Source organism: Megalobrama amblycephala, linkage group LG6, assembly GCF_018812025.1.
Source record: "Megalobrama amblycephala isolate DHTTF-2021 linkage group LG6, ASM1881202v1, whole genome shotgun sequence".
Taxonomy (NCBI): Eukaryota; Metazoa; Chordata; class Actinopteri; order Cypriniformes; family Xenocyprididae; genus Megalobrama; species Megalobrama amblycephala.
Genome location: NC_063049.1, coordinates 21,590,142 through 21,613,906, shown reverse-complemented (window position 1 = coordinate 21,613,906; position 23,765 = coordinate 21,590,142). Strand labels below are relative to the sequence as shown.

The window sequence follows — 23,765 nt, the reverse complement described above, 5'->3', positions numbered from 1 at the left end:
TAGGGCACCTTTAAACCAAACCATGTGTTATGTACCAATGTTATGATGAACTATATGCCTTTCTCCACTGACATTCTGAGTTGTTCAAAGCGTTTCTAAGGATACTGATTATTAGAAGGCAGCTGTCTGACTCGTGAATATGAATATGGTTTGTGTAACATTAGCAACAAATTAATTGCTGTTTGATTATGTAGTCAAGCAAAACGCTAATTGTATTAATTAGCGTTATGTGTCCAATGTTGTAAAAAGCGATACCATTGTGCAGCGTTTATGTCAGTAAGTTGACCGAGTGGATCTCGTCAGAGCTTGTGAAGTGGAGGCGGGGCTAATTATCATATTCATAGATCTGTGTATATTAAATGAAGCAAGTGTGTAGAGTTACATTCAAGCTATTTTAAGGCATTAAAAATAGTTTAAATATGTAATTTGTGCGATCAAAGATGAGTCTTAAGGGGGACTTTAAAGATACGATTAGTAGATTTTGAAAAACGCTGTTGGACAATGTTGATATTTGAAATCAACCCAGACAAACCCAACCCTCTCTTCATTGCTCCGCCTCATAAAACTCACACTCCAATCCTAACCACCCTGCTCCGAGTCGGTCTAGAACTCCAGCCTGATCGCTGCTGGCAGGCGAGGCGAGTGTGCTAACAATGATGCTAAACACCTCATTCTCTAGCAGTCGTCAGTGTGCAGTGGTTTACCTGCACAACTCTCGCTATCTGGCCACTGTTACACACGCAATGCGAGAGTGGATGTGTGTTTATCACAGCTGACGTGCAACAAAATAACGCTTCACGTAAAATAAAGCGCAGTTGATGAACGAATGACAAGGAAGCAGAAAAAATGAACGTACAGTACACAAGAGTATATACAAAGTGTTCGTTGTTAGTCACCGAATGCACAGCAGCTCCAGACAATCAAAACCAAGTGTTCCTCACATGTGAAACGAATGAAAGCAGCCTCCGAGTCTGTTTTCAGGCCTTCCCGCTCCAGCGCTGGAAAGCTTTTCTAATATAAACGTAGGTCCTAAAGCGCTTGCCCAGCCTTAAACCTTCATTCCAGTGATATTCTTTTGAGCTCTTTTGTATTGTGTCCCATCTGCAGTTCTGCAGCTTGTTTGTTTTTCTTTTTTTCAAATCTCCCTCTTCCTCGTTCTCTCTCCTTGAGCGCCATACGCTCCCTAATGCTGATTGGTTACACATTTGTTATTGGTGTCGGCCCGACTAACTTCCAAACAGTGTTTTTGAAGTTCTACTTACTTCACCTTTAATACATGTTTAATACATATTTTGGGTTCATTTTAAGCTAGCAATATAGTAATTTTTTGTTAAATAAAACTACTCAGCAGGTTGGGTCAAACATTTAACCCAACTGCTGGATTTGTCCATTTTTAACCTAATTTGGGTTATTTTTATATACAACTAAATATACAACTTTAAAAATATCACTGGGGGATAATAGCTTGATATAAACAATCTAGCAGTCTAGAGATGATGATTGCTATTGGATCACTGAAGGTAAATTGCATATTATGCGACTACACAAACTAGACTAGACCTTGCAAACTACTAGCTATGTTCTGACAGTGATGCAACTACATGAAGTACTACTGAGTTAGGTGTAAAATAGCAACTAGCTGTTAGTTGTTGAGCCCAAAGTGTGGACTTTACGTTGCAATGTAAGTAATAACTTGCGAACAGTGGCTGCAACCCACTGAGACCTCCAGGTGATAACAGGAAGGCTGAGATCTTTTCAGCCTATAGTTACCGTAAGTGGCCTTTTGGACTGGGGAGTGAGCTTTGTGTTGTGACTGTTAGAGTATGATTACATGGTACATAAATCTATTATATATAAAAACAGCAAGGAAAATCATGTTTTTCAAGATATGTCCCACTGATTGTGCGCATTAGGATAGGGAAGATTTGAGATGCCCAGGGAAAGATTTGGATGTTTCACTTATACCATTAAAACACTGTTAGACACTTTGGCATCAACATCTCTTTCTGTCTCTATTATGTCTTTCTAACAGACACTATGCCATTATATAGATCAAATACAAACTTCTTTCAGACCTTTTTTAAACCCATTTTCTCCTTCATTTGCTCTCCTTCATTCTTCTCTGCAAAGAAAGCCTGTTCCCGTGGCGACATAATATTATTTTTACCACATAGATATAATAATGTCATTTTTTTTCCCTCCCTTTTTATTAACATTCATTTTAAAACAAACTTTCGCTGAAGAGATGTACAGGTAATTTTAGCATCATTATGGCAAGAGAACAGACAAAGAGAAAAGAAAGGAAATGGGGAAAAGCGGGAGGGTGAATGCAGCGGGGAGCTGAGAGTGTGGACTACATAATGGAGAATGGATTATGTTTCTAAATGACCCCATTGCCATCACAGGCAGAAAAGAGGCATGAAAAGGTTGAGCTATTCTCTGCTAAAATAGTGGGCTTTTTATGTTCGAATGGAATGACCTGTCTTCTTCCTCGTCTCATTCTCTTCCGTCATTGTTGTTTTCCTGACAGAAAGAGGAGCAGGCCCGCTTGCTGCTGTCTGAGGAAGGGAAGGAGCAGCTGATGTTTGAGGTCCCTCTCAATGACTCGGGCTCAGCTGGGTTAGGGGTCAGCCTGAAGGGTAATAAGTCTCGTGAGACTGGCGAGGACCTGGGCATCTTCATCAAGTCCATAATCCATGGAGGAGCAGCTTTTAAGGTAAAACAGCACATTTACATTTGGCAGATGCTTTATATATAGACCTGTAGATATACAGATAGATATCTATGATAGCTCATGAATTGTCCCATAATGGTTTTAAACCTCCCACCTAACCGTACAGCCCAGATCTTTAACCACTAAGCCATAACAAACATATTGTACAGTGGAATCAAACACTTAAATTGTATGAATTTCATTGTATACATTTTTAAACATTATATTCATCAAAAATCAGTTTTCACAAATATATTAAGCAGCACAACTGTTTTCAGCATACCTGTAATAAGAAATGTTTCTTGAGCAGCAAATCAGCATATCACAATGATTTCTGAAGGATCATGTGACACGGAAGACTGGAGTAATGATGCTGAAACATTTCCATCACAGAAATAAATGCCATTTTAAAATATATTCAAATAAAAAATGGTCATTTTAAATCATAATATGATTATTAAAATATTACTGTTTTTACTGTATTGTTGATCAAATAAATGCAGCCTTAGTAAAATATCTTAAAGACACCAAGCTTTTGATCAGTTGTGTACTTTTTTCTAGTGATGGGAGAAACTAAGCTTTTCGAAACTTTGAATCAATTGAACCAATCGCTTCGCAAAACGATTCAGTTTAGAAGCGTTCGAAACACCACATGCTGGTGACGGTATAAATGCAGCGAAAACTCAGTCCAAACATGCAAAAAATTACTTTTACAAAACAATTGCAAATGTTTAAAATAATCTAATACCATACTATTGTATGTTTTTACAATATGTTATTTTATTAATTTGTAGGGCTTGTTTTTATGGAGAGCTTGGTTAATCAAAAAAATAGTTTTTTTATTTATTTTTTATGTATTAAACATATGTGTCATTTTTTATTTTTAATTTTTTTTTTTTTTTAGTTAACAGGGACATTGCATATTAATAAAACATTTCTGTAAATGAAGACTTCAGATGCGAAAGCCTCTGTGAAAGTGCCATCTGAAATTTTCTTCTAATTTTTTTTAATTTTAGTATTTTCACTTTATTGGCAGTTAATAGATCCTTTTCATTACCGTTAAAGTGAAATAACTGAACATAAACATAGGAGCCTAATAAAAATGATCATTTTAGAAGAAAATTTCAGATGGCACTTAGAGGCTTTTGCATCTGAAGTCTTCAAATGCACCAAAATTAGCCAAAGGCTATTTTTCATCTGAATATTATGAATATTACAAGTCACCCTAGAAAGAAATATGTAGTTAAAATGCATACTAGTAAAACAAATACATAACACACTACATAAAAACCATCTCTCAATATAAAAAAAAAAAAAAACTAAAAAGAAACAATAGCAGGACAGCCAGCAGGTGTAAATTCTAATGTTGACAGAGCTGATTATTAATAAACCATTTCTTTACCTGAACTCTAAATAATTGATACGTATCTAGTTCTCTTATAGTTGCAGGAATCGCATTCCATTGTCGTGCAGCTTTGACAGAGAAAGCAGACTGACTAAGTTTACTCCGTCTGAGTGGTATAATACAATCTCCTCTTAATGCGCCTCTTGTGGAGCGATAAGCAGTTGTTCTGATAAATGTCTACAAATGTACAAAACCGATCCGAAATCAGGTAAAAATCATAGACTTCATGGGTTCACAGATCGCCCCTAGTGGCGAACCAAATTTCGGAAAAAAATTCGAAACAGTTATGATATAACCAAGCCTTATTTGCTGAAATCACGTGACTTTGGCAGTTTGATGTGTGCTCCAATATCTTCAATACACACACACACACACATGGCAGAGACACTGATGATGACCTAATAGATGTCCTCACAGTGTTAAACATGGCTTCAGGGTTGTGAGTTGAGACTGTAAATAGGTCATGATCCCCGTTAGCTACTCTTGGCATGTGTTTTGGTTCCCTTGACCTCTAACCTCTGTCCCCTCCACTAAATGGGGTTTCATTTGACCTCAACAGACGGGATCGGGACTGTCAGCAGGGTGCTGAGTATTTCTATAGGCTCATCTTTCTGTCTGTACTAACATGTTTTTTTTTCAGCTGCAGCTGTTCATTTTCCAGTTTTACATTCAGTCGCATGGTAATGACGACAGATCGGTTGTTTGTGGTCATTTGGTTAAATTACATTAAACTTGATTATATGGGTTTTTTGCAGGTGTTCAGATGATTGGAAATCTGCACTCTCTCTTTTGTTTTGTTTTTCCCCTTTACCACAGAATAAGTGACATGATGTCTATACCTGAATGCTGTGCAGATTTTCTATGAACCAGTCTTTATTAAATACTTCTAGCTACTGCTTTGCTCAGCCATGTGAAATGTGCTTGTGGATTTGTGTGTGCGCGTGCCCAAAGCATTCACATTCATGTGTGCGAGTGTGTGAAGTTTACTTCTGAAGATAAGGGTTTGATTTGTACCTGACTGAAGCATCTTCTCACTATGCATTGTCAGGCCTTTAGGTTTGAAAAGCAGCTTTTGGTTTACGGAGGTTTTGTAGAAAGAAAAGAACTTCTTAAATCTCTGTCATTCTGAAGCTTCAGAGTCAGATCATCCTGTTCAGACAGGGGTAGAGGGAGCCACGGCAAGGTGATGCACGTGAGTTCTCATAGTTGAGTCCCAGCACAGTGGAACACTTCTAATTCTAATTCCCTATACAGTCCCCAGTGAGAGAGTTCAGAAACGGTAGAGCGCTGCATGTGTTAGCTCCAGCACATTAATGCTAATTAAAAACTCTCCAAGCCCATGTTAATGAGTTGGAAGAGTCCCGAGTCTGTGGGTGGGATGCATTTTCTCCCCAGAGCCGAAGTGGGAAGGCAAGAGGAGGTTGGGGTGAACAGCAGAGCCTACTTGCAAAGTTATTGTTGGCTTGCACTTACAAAACTGAGGGAAATGGCGTGTAAAGCAGCAGTTAGATTATCTGCTGAATATGTCCTAGAGCGTTTCATCCTCTTGTCCTTCTGTCCTTCAGCACCATTGATTTGGCCATGGGCTCATTTCATCAGATAAATAGTTTTCGAATCTGGTTAGTATTCAGTTTCAGATTAGTTTAGAAATCAGAAAATAGGCTTTTTTAATTTTTTTTTTTTTTTTTTATGTTTTTTTTTTTTTTCAAAAACTTCTGCAAGGCTTCCTCAATTGATGAAGCTCGCTCATTAATTCATTCCTTCATTCATTAATTTTCTGACATATGATGCACTTTGAACTACAGATTTTGTATGAAAAGTGTCATACAAATAAGATGTAATAAAATTGTTATAGTACAAATTGAGGAGGTGAATATGCATAAAATATAAAATATGAAAAGGCAGTATAAACATCATACAAGGTTTGGGAGTTAAACAGTTCTTGCATGCCGTAGTGAAGAGTTGTTGCTTGAAGTAAATATTTTGTGAAATAATTGTTGACAATTTCAGCAATTTTGTGACCCCAAATCGGTCACTTTTTGGCTAGTGTTCCCTAAATGCTTTTTACCTGCATGAATTGCCTCTGGTCTGGCATGAAGACCAGCATGATCAGAATCAATACCCCATTTCCTGCTCTTTATTCACAACCATTAGTTTCATCTCCACTGTTTCTCAAAATAGCCATCAACTACTCTGTTTGAACACAAGCAGGTAAACGTGATTTCACCAAATGCAACATGTTCCTGGATCAATATCTTTGAGGGACAAGTTTAAAGTTTTTCAAATTTAGGCTTACAACCAGGGTTAGGTGCTTCTACATCACCTATCATTTCCCTCTGGTTTTAGGGATGAGTTGTGGTTAGGGTTAGGGATAGGGATAGGACAAATTTTTAAGACTGGGATGTTCTTCCACGATCAACAAAATATGTTGAAGCTTTCCTGTAGCTCAGTGGTTAGAGCATGGCACTAGCAATGCCAATGTCATGGGTTCGATCCCAGGGATTGCACAGACTCAGATACAATTGTATAGTATAATGCAATGTAAGTCGCTTTGGATAAAAGCGTCTGCCAAATGCGTAAATGTAAAATGTAAATGTTGATCCAGGAACATGTCTTACTTGGCAAAATCACAGCGACCCACACAAGCACAGTTTTCAAGTTTTCCAAAGTATTCCAGGTACGTGATATCCCAGGACCTGTATATGTAAGAAAAAAAAAAGGCATCCATGGCTGATAAAACATATCCATTTTCACTTTTGACCAGTAGGTAATATATTCCAGTGAAAGAAAATCAAATTTCATTTTATGCCATTCCGACAATGTCAGTGGTTTATCAGAGATCCATTTAAGAAATATGTTCTTACGGGCAGCGTAAGTAAGCAGATTAAACAACTTCCTGTTTGAAGCACTCTTTATATTATTATAAGCAATACCTAACAAAAAAATAGAGTGGATTGAGGTCACATCCTGTATTGAATATAAGACTTAGTCTCCTAGTAATCTGTATCCATGTATACATTTCCAAGTACAGTGAACAAAGGCACCCTCTTCTACTTTGCACTTTAAACAATGTGGAGAATAATTTGGGTTAAACTTATGTCTGCATAATGAGGTAATTTGGAGATGCTGTAAAATTTTGAACTCTGAAACTCTAGTTCTATTACAAATTGATATGTTATCAGTATACTGACAAATTGGTATCCAAGTATCTGCATCAATTGAGAGCACAATGAGGGTTTTTTATTTAAATTATTACATTCCCTTCAGATTGGTGGTTACTATTGTGCTCCCATCTTCTAAAACAGTGGTTCTCAACTCCAGTCCTCGGGACCCACTGCTCTGCACATTTTGTATGTCTCTCTTATATGACACACTCAATTCAGTTCATGCAGACTCTCCTAATGAGCTGATGATCTAAATCAGGTGTGTTAAATAAGGGATACATACAAAATGTGCAGAGCAGTGGGTCCCGAGGACTGGAGTTGAGAAACACTGTTCTAAAACTTCTAAAACTCTACTATTGGTGTGTATTACAGACATTCAGCATTAAGTACAATAGATAAGCAAAATGAACTAGGGTTAACTGTGTAAGGCTGATATTTGTTGTTTGCATGCATCTGTATGTTAAGTAGGGGTGTGACGAGACGGGTAGCTCACGAGACGAGACGAGACACGAGATTGAGTTCACGAGACGATATTTTTACACACTATTTTTAAGGAATCCTCAAAGATGATTAGAAAAATAATCTGCAGGTGCATTTGAAATGTTTTAACTAATCATCTTGTAATTAATGTCATTTCAGTTCTCCTTTGTGAGTGTGAATTATCATATGCAGTAAAAGACAACAATATTCAAACACTGTAAAACGTTTTCCGCAAACTCAACTGACTGACTTCTCTCCTGTATAATTTCATACAAGTCTCTTCAGACCTTGCTGTACATGATTTACAAGCTTCTACAACCTTTGACCTCCTAACTGAACTCCTTTCCACAAATTGTTTATAGAAATAAAAAGAGTATGATTAAAAATGGTAAAACTTTACAATAAGGTCTCATTTATAAACATTAATGTATTAACCAACATCAACAATGAGCAATATCTTTGCTACGGTATTTATTAATCTTTGTTAATGTTAGTTAAACATAAAAATAGTCATTCATGGTTAGTTCATGATAGTGCATTAAAGGGTTAGTTCACCCCAAAATGAAAATTCTGTCATTTATTACTCACCCTCATGCCGTTCCACACCCGTAAGACCTTCGTTAATCTTCAGAACACAAATTAAGATATTTTAGTTGAAATCCGATGGCTCCGTGAGGCCTCCATAGGGAGCAATGGACATTTCCTCTCTCAAGATCCATTAATGTACTAAAAACATATTTAAATCAGTTCATGTGAGTACAGTGGTTCAATATTAATATTATAAAGCGACGAGAATATTTTTGGAGAGCCAAAAATAACAAAATAACGACTTATTTAGTGATGGCCGATTTCAAAACACTGCTTCAGGAAGCATTGGAGCATAATGAATTAGTGTATCGAATCAGCTGTTCGGAGCGCCAAAGTCATGTGATTTCAGCCGTTGGCAGTTTGACACGTGATCTGAATCATGATTCGATACACTGATTCATCTGTGCTCCGATGCTTCATGAAGCAGTGTTTTAAAATCGGCCATCACTAAATAAGTCGTTATTTTGTTTTTTGGCGCTCCAAAAATATTTTTGTTGCTTTATAATATTAATATTGAACCACTGTATTCACATGAACTGATTTAAATATGTTTTTAGTACCTTTAAGGATCTTGAGAGAGGAAGTGTCCATTGCTTCCTATGGTGGCCTCACGGAGCCATCAGATTTCAACTAAAATATAATAAATATAATATAATACGGGTGTGAAACGGCATGAGGGTAAGAGTAATGAGAGTTATAAATGACAGAATTTTCATTTTTCGGTGAACTAACCCTTTAAGTAATGTTAACAAATACAACTTTTGATTTTAACAATGTATTAGTAAATGTTGAAATTAACATTAACTAAAATAGTGTAGAAGTATTGTTCTTCCGTAGTTCATGTAAAGTTAACTAACGTTAACTAATGAAACCTTATTGTAAGTGTTACCATAAAAATAAATAACAGTTTTCTTTTAGTCTTATTAAGTGCAATTAATAAGTGCCACCATAATCAAAGCACTCTCAATATTCAAAGTGCAAATAAAGACCACATTTTTAAGCATGATACAGAGCTGAGAGATGCTTATACCTACACAGCCCAGCCTAAGATAGCTTTCATATTGGAAGTTATTTGCATGCATCAGGGAGCCGCTTTCAAATGCGGGGTATTGACATCGCGTTTGAACACGCGCTCGCGTTTACTTTCACTTTGGCGATCGCGCGCACTCTGTGAATAGGGAGCGGCAGCGACCGTTATCCATCTGTATTAAATGTTTTTTTATGTCTATAAAAAGCAAAACGACAGTGGAGGCATAATGTAAACGTAGCGGTGGCATATTATATCCTAATTTCACCCTCACACTATCACGAGACTGCTTTTCGCCTCAACGAGAAATCTCGTCACAATTTAGTCTCGAGATCTCGTCACACCCCTAATGTTAAGTATTTCAGGATGAAGTATAAGAGGTTATAACAAACCCCAAGCAGAATGATTGAGGAATATCAATACAGTGCTGCCTCTATTAAATGATTATACAACTAAGTGGTGAAAGAATGTAAGACAGATTCACTCGTTTTAAAGCAGCACAGCAAACTGCAGACAGATTGTGTGATTTCATAGAATCAAGATTGAAAATTAGATCATGGCTCTAATAAAGATCCCTAATTCTCTGTGACTCAGATATCACGAGGACAGGACATCTTTTCACCCAAAGGACTCTGTAATAAAAGCATATCTCCTTCATTTACAGAGAGCAAGGGCACAAAGCACACACTGCCCTGGCTCAGAGAGTTTGCGGGTGTGTTATTTCTGTAAATTGTGATTAACCTTGTGGTACTCTGATACTTCTATAGGGCGTGACAGTCAGGAAAAAGAATACCATTAATTTTCTCCATAGAAAAATTATAATTACATAAACTATAAAGATTTCAAGACCTAAAGCTCCAAGGTTTTTAAACTGTGATATATCCTAGATATTGCATAATCAATAATTTTAAGTTAAAGCTTATTGTACTGTCATTTTTTTTATTCAATAATGCAATGTTTTATAGGATGAGATAAATGGGAAACCAAAAGAAATCCAAAAATGTCTATAACCAAGACCACTAAAATTTGCTTTTCACTTGATATCAAGCATTGTTTTCAATGTACTTCATCATCTTTAGTTTATACTGTTCTTTAATGATCAGCATCTTTGTCTATACATCTGAGGCGTTTTGCAAGTTCTTGCGTTAACCCTCATGTGACTCTGAGCTCTCTCTCTCTCTCTCTCTCTCTCGCCTGGAGACAAAGGAAGCAGATCAGAGGCCTCTGCAGTGAAAACACTAATTAATATTAATTGTTATGAACTTTAGGGCTTTTTATATGCCATGTAATATGCATGTCTTATAATGTGCTTATACAGTACCAGTGAGACAGAGATTCTGGATGGAGGGAAATGTACTCCTTGACAGCATGCCCCTTTAGGCTCAACCGAGGATAATATGCCTTTGGAAAGCAGAGAGTTCTTGCAGAATGTGAGGAAATACATTAGAGATAAGAAGAAACTAGGACATTTTCAAGGTCTTCTGATGGACAAAAAAGCCACAATTCCAGATGTACAATAGAGCTGGTCTTGGTTTAATGTAGTGTAGTGGTTAAAGAGGTGGTTCACCGAAAAATCAAGTTCTTTTTCATTTACTCACCATCATGTTTTACAAACATCTATGACTGACTGGCTTGTGTGGAAAAACAACATTGGACCCAATTGACTTCCATTGTATAGTCAAAATATTGAGACATTTCTCATATCTTCTGTGTTCCACTCATACAGTTTTGGAAATACATGAGGGCTCAGGGCTGGTAAATGGAAGCTTGCTGGGTTGATTCACTGATGTGGAAGTCGCTGAAAGAAATCAAAACTCAAACCACTGGCAATGGTCTTGTGACATTGAATATAGATTCTGACTTTTGATTGTCTTTTTTGCTTAGGATGGGCGTCTACTTGTCAATGACCAGCTGATTGCCGTTAATGGTGAACCGCTCTTGGGGAAGTCCAACCATGAAGCCATGGAGACCCTGCGGAGATCCATGTCCATGGAGGGGAACCTGAGAGGAATGATCCAGTTGGTGGTGCTCCGTGCTGTAGTACCACCTAACCAGGTATGTACTTACCTCTAGAACACATTTAGTTTTTTATCGTAGCACTCTTCTTTCTTCTCTTGCCTAAAACCAGCTTTGGTGGTTTTGTATGTTTCCATCTGGTCCAAGCTGGTTTAGGCAGTTGATCAGGTGGACTTCCAAGAGTGACCTTGTAAAGCTCCTTAGCCAAACTGGTGGGGACCTGGTTGAACCGTCTAACCATAACACAGTTTGAGAAACCAAAACATTTTATCTCTCAGGTGTTCAGCATATGCATTGATGCATATGAGTCGTTTCTTTTTCCACCAAAATGACTGATATTCTCCTTGACTTTACACAGCAGCAGAATGCATTTGTCAGTCTTGTTTTAGCATGCTAAATACACAGTTTGGTTATGAACGAGGGTGACAACTGCATCAAATGAAATTTTCAGAACTTATAATGACATTTTGAGAGTGATTTTGGATAATCTGTAATGTGTATATGCAACATAAGTGAACAACTAGTCTGTCACATTAGGCAGTGTTGCGATAGTGTTCACTGTGCATGTGTGTGTGTGTTGTGAATATTCATGTAAAGTATTTGAAGCCGATATGGATTAAATGTGTTGTGCCCCCCCCCCAAAAAAAGGACACCAGTGGTTTTCAAACTTTTATTGTTCACGCCCCCCTTTAAAAAAAATCTGGTCCCCACCTCACTGCTTTAAAAACGCCAGCAATAGTTTTACTTTGTAATGCCGTTGAGACACTGAAAAATATAAAAGTAAGAGGGAATGATAGATCACAACATAACATTTTATTTAAAAAAAAAAAAAAAAAAAGTAAATATTTCAGTGAGCTCTTTTGACAGCACCGCACAAGCTCCAAGATGTCCTTGTTGCAGCCTGTAGTGCAATGAATTTCTGCATTAAATCAGTGATGTTCTGCATTAAATGGAGACATCTTTTCCCCAAACCAGTTTAAGGTGTAGGGTAGGTTTAGGGGTTAATATCTGTTGTAGCATTATGTAGGCGATCAGCACTGCTATTGACATGACTAATCAAATCTTTAGAATCGACTGCGGGGCCAAGTTTGTGCTAAACAAATAAATAAAAAGCGTGCATCCACTACATATTGGATTTAAGGCAGTACGTCATCACGCTACAGGCTGCAGCGAGGACAGTCTCACGAGTTCGGCTTCTTACATCTTCCCACCGGAACATGACAGCGGCGTGTTCGCCCCCGCAGTACCTGTGCACCCCCACTTTGAGAACCACTGCAGTTTTTCTCATTTAAAATCTACATGCTTCATCACTTCAGAGCTGCTTCATCATTTACAAACATTTGTTTCCTACAATGGTTTAAATGCAAATATACCACCTCATCTATCTCTGTTTGCTTTCTTTGTGTTTTTATTTCTGCTACTACTTCGGTGTGAGAAATCGCTACAAATGATTCAGTGCCTAATCGAACTGTTTTAATTAATCAAGTTGAATCACAAACAATTTCAGACATTTTTACAAACCCGTTTGATCGATTCGATCAAAAGAGTGATTCAATTGGGTATATGCAATTACTAGTAATTATTCAGATGGTAGAAAACATAATATAATTGCTAAATATTGTGAATACAAATATCAGGTAAATGATTCTCAGGTTGGTTTATGGTAATTATCCATTCTCAGCAGTATTTCACTAAAGGTGATGATACACGGGGCAACTTTTTGAGCAATGTTCCCTGGCAGTGTTGCCGAGCCATGTTGCTTAGGCGCTTTCCCATTGAGAATGGGCAACAAATTTGTTGCCCATTCTCAATGGGAAAGTGTCCAAGCAAAATCGCTTGGCAAAATTGCCAGGCGGCATTGTTCAAAAAGTCTAAAAGGTGAAGTCTAAAAGTCTAAAAAGGTCTAGCGATGACTGTGATCACCATTACAGTGTTTGCTGCTGTTGTTTGTTATTCATAGAAAAATGGGCTTTTACTTTGGTTATTTATTCATACAAACAGTGTTCAAGCTGCAACCACAAGCTTTTGTTTGGACAGACCTGTTAGTAAATATGATTGTCGAACCCAATCGCTGACTGCGTGAACGAAGCCCTTGACTGAGGCCAAGACTCTGCCTCTTCGGAATTTTATAGTACTGCATTCCAACACAATGGTGTTTCTATGAGTTTTTATTGCCATGTGGTACATTTGTCTGTGAATTGATAGTTGAGTGATGGATAGGGTAAGGATGTGCTCCTTTTCTTTTCTGACTTGTACATACCTACTAGCATCAGATGATCTCGCAGGGCCACAGTTTAAGACATTTGCAATACAATTGAAATCTCCATGTCATTCCACCTCACTGCTGCATTGATACTGCCATGCTAATATCACCAGAAAACCGCTTCCAGTAATTCAAACAATTGTGATACATCAGTCTAGACAAAAATAATGCATGATTCTGTTTTAATGACTTCTACTTGACAGGCGTTTAAGACCGGGTGCAGACAGATGCTCGCCATGTCGTAAAAGCTAGTCAGAATGGCTGGTAATTGCCGTTAGTACTCCACATCCTTTAACTTTCTCCATCATTTCCTCTGTGCTGGTGGAATTCGCCTCCAGCGGGATGTTTTAGCCTTTTCTCCTCCCCTGCACCTGGGTTCGAGAGCAGCCATATGCTCACCCCAGGATTCCCTCTATATCGTATACATGCACACACACGTGCAGACACACTCCACCCCAAGGCCTCCAACTGCTCTAAAGTGGTGTGTAATTAGGCTACACAAAGGAGCTGCCCCTCTGGCCGCATGGATTGATGGTTACTGGGGGCTCTTTGTTCAGACTGACAGGCTGGGAGGGATGGGCATGGCCAGGCCGGGGTGTTATTGTTCTCATAAAATAAAGATTCATGTTCATTATGCTTTATGGGCTGTGGACGCCCCCATCATGGCTGCCAATGGGACGCAGAGTGGAGTCAGGGCCGATGGGATGCCATTGACCCTTGTGTGTAGAGGTGGGATGAGATGCTAGTTGGTGGATGGATGAAAGGGAAAAAAAACATGAATGGATGGGGGACAGATTGTGACTTTGTATAGGACCAGAGAGGTTGTCGCTGGGTTCAGATCAATAGATCATGGAAGCCAGATGCAGGAGAATGAAAGTTTGGTCCTGACGATGGACTGATGGTGAAATATTGCTCAGCATGCTTTTAGTACCACAAGTAAGAGCTTTATCCTGTAATAAATGGGAGATTAGTTTCTACAACCCACAAGGCACTAAGAGAATGTATTGTTGAAGCTTTTATTTCTTCATATTATGCGGTTTGTACTGCGGTTTATCTTAATAAATTTCAGCCTGTTGTAGCATTTTGATTCTTTTTAGCTTTAATAAATAAAGTCCAAAAAGTTATCTTCAGGCCTGGAGCCAGTTTTAATTCTTTACAGACTTACTTTTTTTGTGAATCTGTTCTCCAGAGTCTCTGTGAGCTTCTGGGAATAAACATGCTGATGTGTTCTTGCTTGAATCTGCTGTGTGTCCATGTCTCCTGACCTAACTTAGCTAATTATGGGCACTTTTTTAGAGACATCAAAGACCGACTTCACACACATACTCACAATCCCAGTCCAGGTTTGGCTAATTCTCTGAAAATGTCATGAAAAGGGAGGCAAACTGTTTAAGAGGAAGAGAGGAGGAGGAAAGCAATGGAGATAAAAAAAAAAAAAAAAAAAAAAAAAAAAAAAAAAAGGATATCTCCTTGTTTGAAAGCTCCTGGAACAGTTTTTGAGGCTTTCTTCTCAAAAAAAGAAAAGAAAAAAGTAAAAGCTTTTTTGGATGTGGTACCAGGTAAAGTTGGGAGATGTATTGAATTTTCAGGCTATATTTGAGACGATTCTGCTGGCAGTTTAAAAATAAGTGACACAGTGAAAATAGCAGTGATTTTAATAGCTTTTTTATTTGGCTATTAAATAGTTTTGTGATCCCTTGTGAGTATTTTTAGAGGGTTAGCAGACATTTTAATTGTCTCATTTAAACCTCAGTTTTTGTAGAGTTAGTTGGTAAGTGCATGTTCATGTCTGTGAGTCATTTTGATTCAAATAAACAAACATATGCATGTTAATATTGGTGCATAAAATGGAATATTTTTATCACAAGAATATATCACATTTAGTACATACACCGATCAGGCATAACATTATGACCACCTTCCTAATATTGTGTTGGTCCCCTTTTTGCTGCCAAAACAGCCTGACCCGTCGAGGCATGGACTCCACTAGACCCCTAAAAGTGTGCTGTGGTATCTGGCCTTTAAGTTGATCCTTTAAGTCCTGTAAGTTGTGAGGTGGGGCCTCCATGGATCGGACTTGTTTGATCAGCACATCCCACTGATGCTCGATTGGATTGAGATCTAGGGAATTTGAGGGCAAGTCAACACCTCAAACTCGTTGTTGTGCTCCTCAAACCATTCCTGAAATTTTTGCTTTGTGGCAAGGACAGATTATCCTGCTGAAAGAGGCCACAGCCACCAGGGAATACCGTTTCCATGAAAGGGTGTACATGGTCTGCAACAATGCTTAGGTAGGTGGTACATGCCAAAGTAACATCCACATGGATGGCAGGACCCATGGTTTCCCAGCAGAACATTGCCCAAAGCATCACACTGCCTCCGTCGGCTTGCCTTCTTCCCATAGTGCATCCTGGTGCCATGTGTTCCCCATATGTTCCCCACTGTTGGCTCTTTCGGTGGTGGACAGGGGTCAGCATGGTCACCCTGACTGGTCTGCGGCTATGCAGCCCCATAAGCAATAAGCTGTGATGCACTGTGTATTCTGACACCTTTCTATCAGAACCAGCATTAACTTCTTGAGCAATTTAAGCTACAGTAGCTCGTCTGTTGAATTGGACCACACAGGCCAGCCTTTGCTCCCCACGTGCATCAATGAGCCTTGGCCGCCCATGACCCTGTCGCCGGTTCAACCACTGTTCCTTCCTTGGAACTTTTGATAGATACTGACCACTGCGGAAACAACCCACAAGAGCTGCAGTTTTGGAGATGCTCTGACCCAGTCATCTAGCAATCACAATTTGGCCCTTGTCAAACTCGCTCAAATCCTTACTCTTGCCCATTTTTCCTGCTTCTAACACATCAACTTTGAGGACAAAATGTTCACTTGCTGCCTAATATAGCCCAACCACTAACAGGTGCCACGATGAAGAGATAATCAGTGTTATTCACTTCACCTGTCAGTGGACATAATGTTATGCCTGGTCGGTGTATATAATTTATTTAAATTGTAATACCATTTTACTTTTTTAGTGTTTATATATTTATATATATATATATATATAGTAATTTTTAGGTATCACTCCACCCTTGCATAAATAAATAAATATTATTTTATATTTATTTATTTCAGATATTTTAAATCTGAGGAAGAAAAAAAAAATGCTGGTAATGTTTTTATGGAAATGTGCCATGGCAGTGCCATCTCTCTTCACTCTGCAGACTAAACACTATTATACCACAGTCTGATCTAATCAATCCTTCTCACAGTTTCTCTCAGACAGCCATCTAAACAGCCCTGTCATAATCTCATTACAGCGTGGGCATTAATAATGAAATGTAGCCCAGGGAGAGAGCCCACATGATCTGTGCCCTAGAGACTGCTTCCTCCTCCTCTTGTGCCAGAGGAGTGCTGGGAGGTTTGCTGGTGCTGCGGGCGGTCGCTCAGGCCTGCCAAGCCACTTTTGTCTTTAACAGCATGTTGAACTGTATGCTTTGTGATGCTGATTAAGATGTAAGTGGAGTCTGAGGAGATTTTGTGGATGGGACCTCGAGCAGAAAAGTGTAGATGAGGCTAACAGACAGAGGGAGCAGTGTCTGAGGATGGTGAACACATTAAGGTAGAGGCTGTGGGAAATGACATACCTCTCATCCTCTGACCAGTGTCTTCTTTTGTCATTCTCAGCCTGTCTGTAAATGAAATGCTGGTTGACCTCTCGTCACAAAAAGCCTACAGCAGGACCACAAACACAGACAGAATGTTACCCAAAATTTGCAGGTTTATTCAGTCCTAACCAGTAGGGATGTGCAGAATTCTGAATGTAAAGCGACAATAACAGGAAATACAATAACTATAAAGATAACGTTTTAATAATTGTTCTAATTCTAGAAGAATAGGGAAGCACACACAACGGCTTTAACAATAACGACACAGAGGAATGATTTTGTTGGAATCACTTTCAGAACATTTCTTTTCCAGGTGATGAATGAGAAAAACAGCCAATCAGAATCCACCTGACGTTAAAGGTCCCGTTTTTCGTGTTTTTTTGAAGCTTTGATTGTTTTTATAGTGTGCAATATAACATGTGTTCATGTTTCGCGTGTAAAAAAAACACAGTATTTTTCACATAATTTACTTATCTGTATACCGCTGTTTCCACTGTCATAAAAACGGGCTGATGACTTCCTTGTTCTATGAAGTCCCTCCTTCAGAAATACGTAACGAGTTCTGATTGTGCCAGCGGTTCCTGTGTTGTGATTCGACAGCAGCTTAGCGAACCTTGCCCGGAAAGGTCACGCCTCTTACCATAACGTGGAGATGCACGCGCTCAGTGTTATTGTAAACATGTCTTTAATTTTACCCTATCAATTTGAGCCGGAATCAGACCCGGTGATTGGACTGCGGGATGAAAATAACAGCGTTTCGACGACATGGCGACAAACACACTCTACAAATGCAACTCTTGTGTATTCCTGTGGGCGGAGGTTAGTCAAAAAACTGTTTTAGTGACGTCATTAAAGAAGGAAGTAGAGGGATGTAGTCCAAACTGGCCGTTCGATGTAGGCGACTTCTGTTAAATAAAATATCTCGCTTGGCATTGAACTTTGAGCTTTAAAATTTTACAGATTTTATTTATACTCTAACAACAACATTACACACTAACTAAAGTTTGAAACATGGGATCACGAAGAACGGGACCTTTAACTAACTATTAATATATATACTAACTAACTAATTATATAACTGCTTATCAATAGTTAGTAAGGGAGCTGTTAAGTTAGGTATTGGGTAGAATATGGTCATGCAGAATAAGGCATTAATATGTGCTTTGTAAGTATGGGATCACGAAGAACGGGACCTTTAAGCAATAAATATGTTGTTTTGGGCTTTGATTTTCACACGCCACATTGACAGTTGTCTCCAACTAGGTGCATTCTGGCCTTCTCTGAAGGACTGTGGTCTTGTCTAGATGGGGTGGGAAGTAAATGGCTAAGCCATACCTCTGAGCTCCTGGTTAACGTACAGTGCAGCAACATTTCCATCCTAGCATCCCTACATCCACTGCATGAACCTCCTAAAAAACTCTACAATACACTTTTTACACTTCCTCTTCCCACCCCCAACATTTCCTGTTAATTTTGATCGATTCAGCTGTGTTTTCAGAATCTCATCCTCTCAAAATTGCAAGCTCTGTGTCCTTTTTTATTCTGATAAATATTATAAGGGAAATGGAAAAGTTGGCTGGGGAATCCTCATTGATCCCCTCCTATAATCTTATTTAGTCCCCATCACTGGTTCCTCTCCTGGCAACCTGCGTTATGTTCCCCACAGGCCACCTCCTCTACAGACCTGCTCTTACTGCCGTTAACATTAAAAGGGCCACTTTATACACTTCTGTACCATTTTATTTTTCCCCAAAGTCCACTTAAGATGTTAGTCAAGCTTTCTTGCACCAAAAACACCCCCAGTTTAGTTGTACACAACAATTTTCCACTCTCTCTCTCTTAAGCCTAAAGTATACAGTACTTTGGCCATTCACTTCTGCAATGGTCTGCGCACTGTCTGCGTGATGCAATTTTTGTCACCACCAGGGTCCGCGGGCATCTGCTCACACTGTACGTACAACAATGCACGCACAAGGTGAATATTGAGCCCGAAGAGTCTACTAGGTGGCAATACACACAGTTGTGATGTACTGTGCAGTAGTCGAAGAGGAGTGTGTAAAGAGCAGGGTTGGGGAGTAACGGAATACATGTAACGGCGTTACGTAATCAGGACACAAAAATCCAGTAACTGTAATTCGTTACGGTTACGTCAAAAAATAGTAATCCGATTACAGTTACATTTTGAAAAAAGGGGGGGAAATACTATCAGGATTACAATGGTTTCATTTAAAACTAAATAAATCATTATTTTGTCATAACAACACCATAGTAATCGCTGCTTGATTATACATTAGTTCCTGGTTCTGTTGCCAGTGATGACTCACGCGAGCCACCCGCTGGTGCATGCGCAAATAACACCCATCTACGATCTCCTCAGATTGAATCACTACTGCTAGTTGAAATGATGCCGTCCGTGTAGAAAAATGCTTTCAAGTCATGGAAATTTCGCTCCTATTTTGTTTTCAAAGAAGAAAATGCAAACAACATGGTTGTACAGTGCAAACTCTTCCTTCCAGTTACGAAAAAACTTTCTTTATCAAAAGGACTAAAAAAAATAATCTGTAATACCACAATGGAGCCACTAGATGTAGCCCTTTACATATATATATATATATATATATATATATATATATATATATATATATATATATATATATATATATATATATATTCAGGGCTGCGTATTCCCAATTTGTGGAAATGAGACGTGATTACTTAATTTTAGTATGTTTTAAAAGTAACCAAAATGCATTAAAATTAAAGCAGAACAAACATAAACAGAAATGTTTGATCTGAGCTTGTTCAGTTTGGTTATGATCTGATGTCACTTTTATAAGACAATTGTTAAGCTTTAATTAACAACAACGATAATAAAATTGCAATAGATAATTTTTCAGATTTTTTAAATATTTCTATTTTTGAGACCCATTCAAAAGTATGGAACGTGTAACGTTTAAAAACTTTAAAGAAGTAATTAAAATTAAATTTAAAAATGCTATTTATTTACAGTAAAGTTGACCTATTACAGTAAAGTTGACCCCTTTCTTTATTTCTTTCTTTCTTTATATATATATATATATATATATATATATATATATATATATATATATATATATATATATATATATATATATATAGTAATCCAAAAGTAATCAGATTAGATTACTTTCATTTTGGGAAATTTAAATTTAATGTCGTTACATTTAAATTCCATGTTTTTTATTTATTTCATATTTTATATTATTTGTTCTTTTTTATATTTATTTCATTTCATTTTGTAGCATTTGTTTTTGTTAAAACTTATTTAAATTTGTAGTTATTTTAAAAGGTATATGTTTCCCACAATTTTAATTCCTTTGTAAATGCGTTTATGCCGCTTCAGAACAGCATTAAACGGTCTGTGTAAATGCACATTTTCATGGTTTTATGCCACTTCAGATTTGGTTTCTTTGCCGCCTTTGCTGTGTAAAGATGCCTTATTGTTTTAGAGTGCTTTCACACTTGGTTCGATTGCCTGGTCCAAACCTGAGTTCGATTGCTTGATGCCTAGTGTTTATAAAATCTGTTCAGATTTTGAAAGTCATGTAGTGTATTCCAGCCTCTAGTCTTTTACATATTGCCCATGCACCTCAGCCAATTCTTAACATTAAAACATGAATGTTTAAACATAACAGTGCTGAACAGGTGCCCTCTATTCCAGTGGAGACATGACTTCTTGGCCTTCTCCATAATTGCAGTTTTCAGACCTTCAGACACTCAGGGCCTAAAAAAATAATACACACACACACACACCTTTATTTACAATATTTTATGCGAGCGGTTTGCTTCACTAATGATCCACAGTTAACCAAATGCTGGCAAACATGTGCAGTATCCGAACAGGCCATTAGAAGACCCATCTGATGCACTGCACCCTGCCTCTCTCCAGCATTCGAAATCTGCCAATCGAATTAACATATTTCATAGTGGCGCTTCAGGCCTGGGGGCAAGATAATGAAATGAATTACCATTCTGCTTTTTCTCTCTGGGGGAAAGAGACAGAAAATCTGTAACATCTGTGCGAGTGGCTTAAATCCTTCATGCCACTGACATCTAGACTAATCAGATGAATTAAGAGCACTTCTAGGAGCAGATTCTTGCGCTGTTTTCATCTCTTTGTTCTCTTCCTTCCTCCAAAACCTGAGTCTTAATGTGGTATTTGTTTTGTGATGAATGCCGAAGCCGGCGTAACGATCGGCCTGCTATTTGAAAGTCTTTACCTATCCCGGCGCTCAGATTTGCTTCTTCTGTTTCCATAATTCACAAACAGAATCGATACGGTGACACGGTTTCTCTCATTTTCTCTCGCAGGAGTTCCAGGAAGCACGGCGAATTCTCAATCGATCCTTTGATAGCTGCGTGGGACAGGCAGGGCACCTCGGCCAATCAGATGGCAGCACTCAGCCCCCCATGGTGATGAACAGCATCTATGAGCGATGTGCGGGTGAGTGATAGGCTCGCTGTGTCTTTATCTCACAGTCGGTCCGTGCGGCAATGAGACTTTCAAGGAGAAGGCCACACAGATATCTAGTGCTAATATATTTCTGTCATGTGCAGCGCATTTGCTTGCAGATTGCCTTTTCATCAGCTAAACTGATAAAGTTTGACTCTTCATTTTGACTTAAAGGTGGTTAAAAGAAAACAAATAGTACTTTTGATATCTGAACAAAAAATGATTTTATTTTAATGTGCCCCTATTATGGATTTTTGAAAATGACCTTTTATGTAGTGTGTAACATAGCTCTAAGTGAATAAAAAAAAACATCCTGCAAAGTTTTAAATCTGAAAGTGCACCATATATAAAGTTATTGTCTCTCAAAAGTAAGAGTCGACTCTGAGTCAATTAAATGAGTTGTTTGTAAACGAATCCCAAGCCATTTTGTTGTGATGTCACAGTGAAACATTAGCATATTGCCCGCCCACTTATTGCTCACGCAGATGCCAGTGAAAATTCATTTTTTCAACAATACCACAGCAGTCCAACCTTTTGTTGTGTTTCCGTCATTTTACTGACGACTGCTTCTCAAACCCGGGGAGTTTAATGCAAGATTCACAAAATGCTTGGTCTTATAATATGGATCAATGCCCAGTTTATTTGGACCAGCTTGCTCCTCTGAATCTCAACCACCTAAGTATGATTAATAATTGATGTTTATATTTTCTAGAGATCATTCAAAATCCGCTTTTTTTTTTCCCTCTGTGTTTTTATTATTACAGTACATCCCGAATTTCAGAAATGTTGGGACGTTTTTTAAATTTGAATAAAATGAAAACTAAAAGACTTTCAAATCACATGAGCCAATATTTTATTCACAATAGAACATGGGTAACATAACAAATGTTTAAACTGAGACTTTTTACAATTTTATTCACAAAATGAGCTCATTTCAAATTTGATGCCTGCTACAGGTCTCAAAATAGTTGGGACGGGGGCATGTTTATCATGGTGTAGCATCTCCTCTTCTTTTCAGAACAGTTTGAAGATGTCTGGACATTGAAGTTATGAGTTTTTGGAGTTTTGGTGTTAAAATTTGGTCCCATTCTTGGCTGATATAGGTTTCCAGGTGCTGAAGAGTTCATGGTCGTCTTTCATTTAATGATGCTCCACTGGATACAAGTGTAAAATTTCTCTGTTCAAACATTTGTTATGTTAAACTATGTTCTATTGTGAATAAAATATTGGCTCATGTGATTTGAAAATCTTTTAGTTTTCATTTTATTTAACATTTCCTGAATTCAGGTTGTAATTTGGAGCTATATCTGTTCTGCTATATTGTAATAGGATGTTAAGATGCTAGTCCATGCTAACTAGTTAAAGTATTCTCTCTGTAAATAGTAAATGTTTTCTGACCTTGCATGCATGTTAACATGTTGTAGGAAACTCCCAAAACAATATTAGTAACCTTAAAAAAAAGGCATAATTGGGGCACTTTAACTTTCTATTCATCAAAAAATCCTTAGAAACAAAATCTATCACAGTTTTCACAAAATTATTAAGCAATGCAACGGTTTTTAACATTGATAATAATCAGAAATGTTTCTTGAGCAGCAATTCAGCATATTAGAATGATTTCTGAAGTGACTCTGAAGACTGAAGTAATTATGCTGAAAATTCAGCTTTTCCATCAAAGGAATAAATTGCATTTTAAAAGTTATTAAAATATACAACAGTTATTTTAGATTATAAAAATATTTACATATTCATATTTACAGTGCTCAGCGTAAATGAGTACACCCCCTTTGAAAAGTAACATTTTAAACAATATCTCAATGAACACAAAAACAATTTCCAAAATGTTGACAAGACTAAGTTTGATATAACATCTGTTTAACTTATAACATGAAAGTAAGGTTAATAATATACCTTAGAATACACATTTTTCAGTTTTACTCAAATTAGGGTGATG

General features: G+C 37.8%; 1 protein-coding gene across 9 annotated transcripts in view; it reads left to right on the top strand.

Annotated features, from left to right (window-relative positions):
• pard3bb (par-3 family cell polarity regulator beta b) overlaps positions 1-23,765 on the top strand; it is a 449,216-nt gene that overhangs the window by 224,355 nt on the left and 201,096 nt on the right. For all 9 annotated transcript variants that reach the window (XM_048193363.1, XM_048193369.1, XM_048193368.1 and 6 more), the window contains 3 exons: positions 2,531-2,716; positions 11,262-11,432; positions 21,670-21,802. In XM_048193363.1, coding sequence (XP_048049320.1) covers positions 2,531-2,716; positions 11,262-11,432; positions 21,670-21,802 — 490 coding nt within the window. The remainder of the gene's footprint in view (positions 1-2,530; positions 2,717-11,261; positions 11,433-21,669; positions 21,803-23,765) is intronic.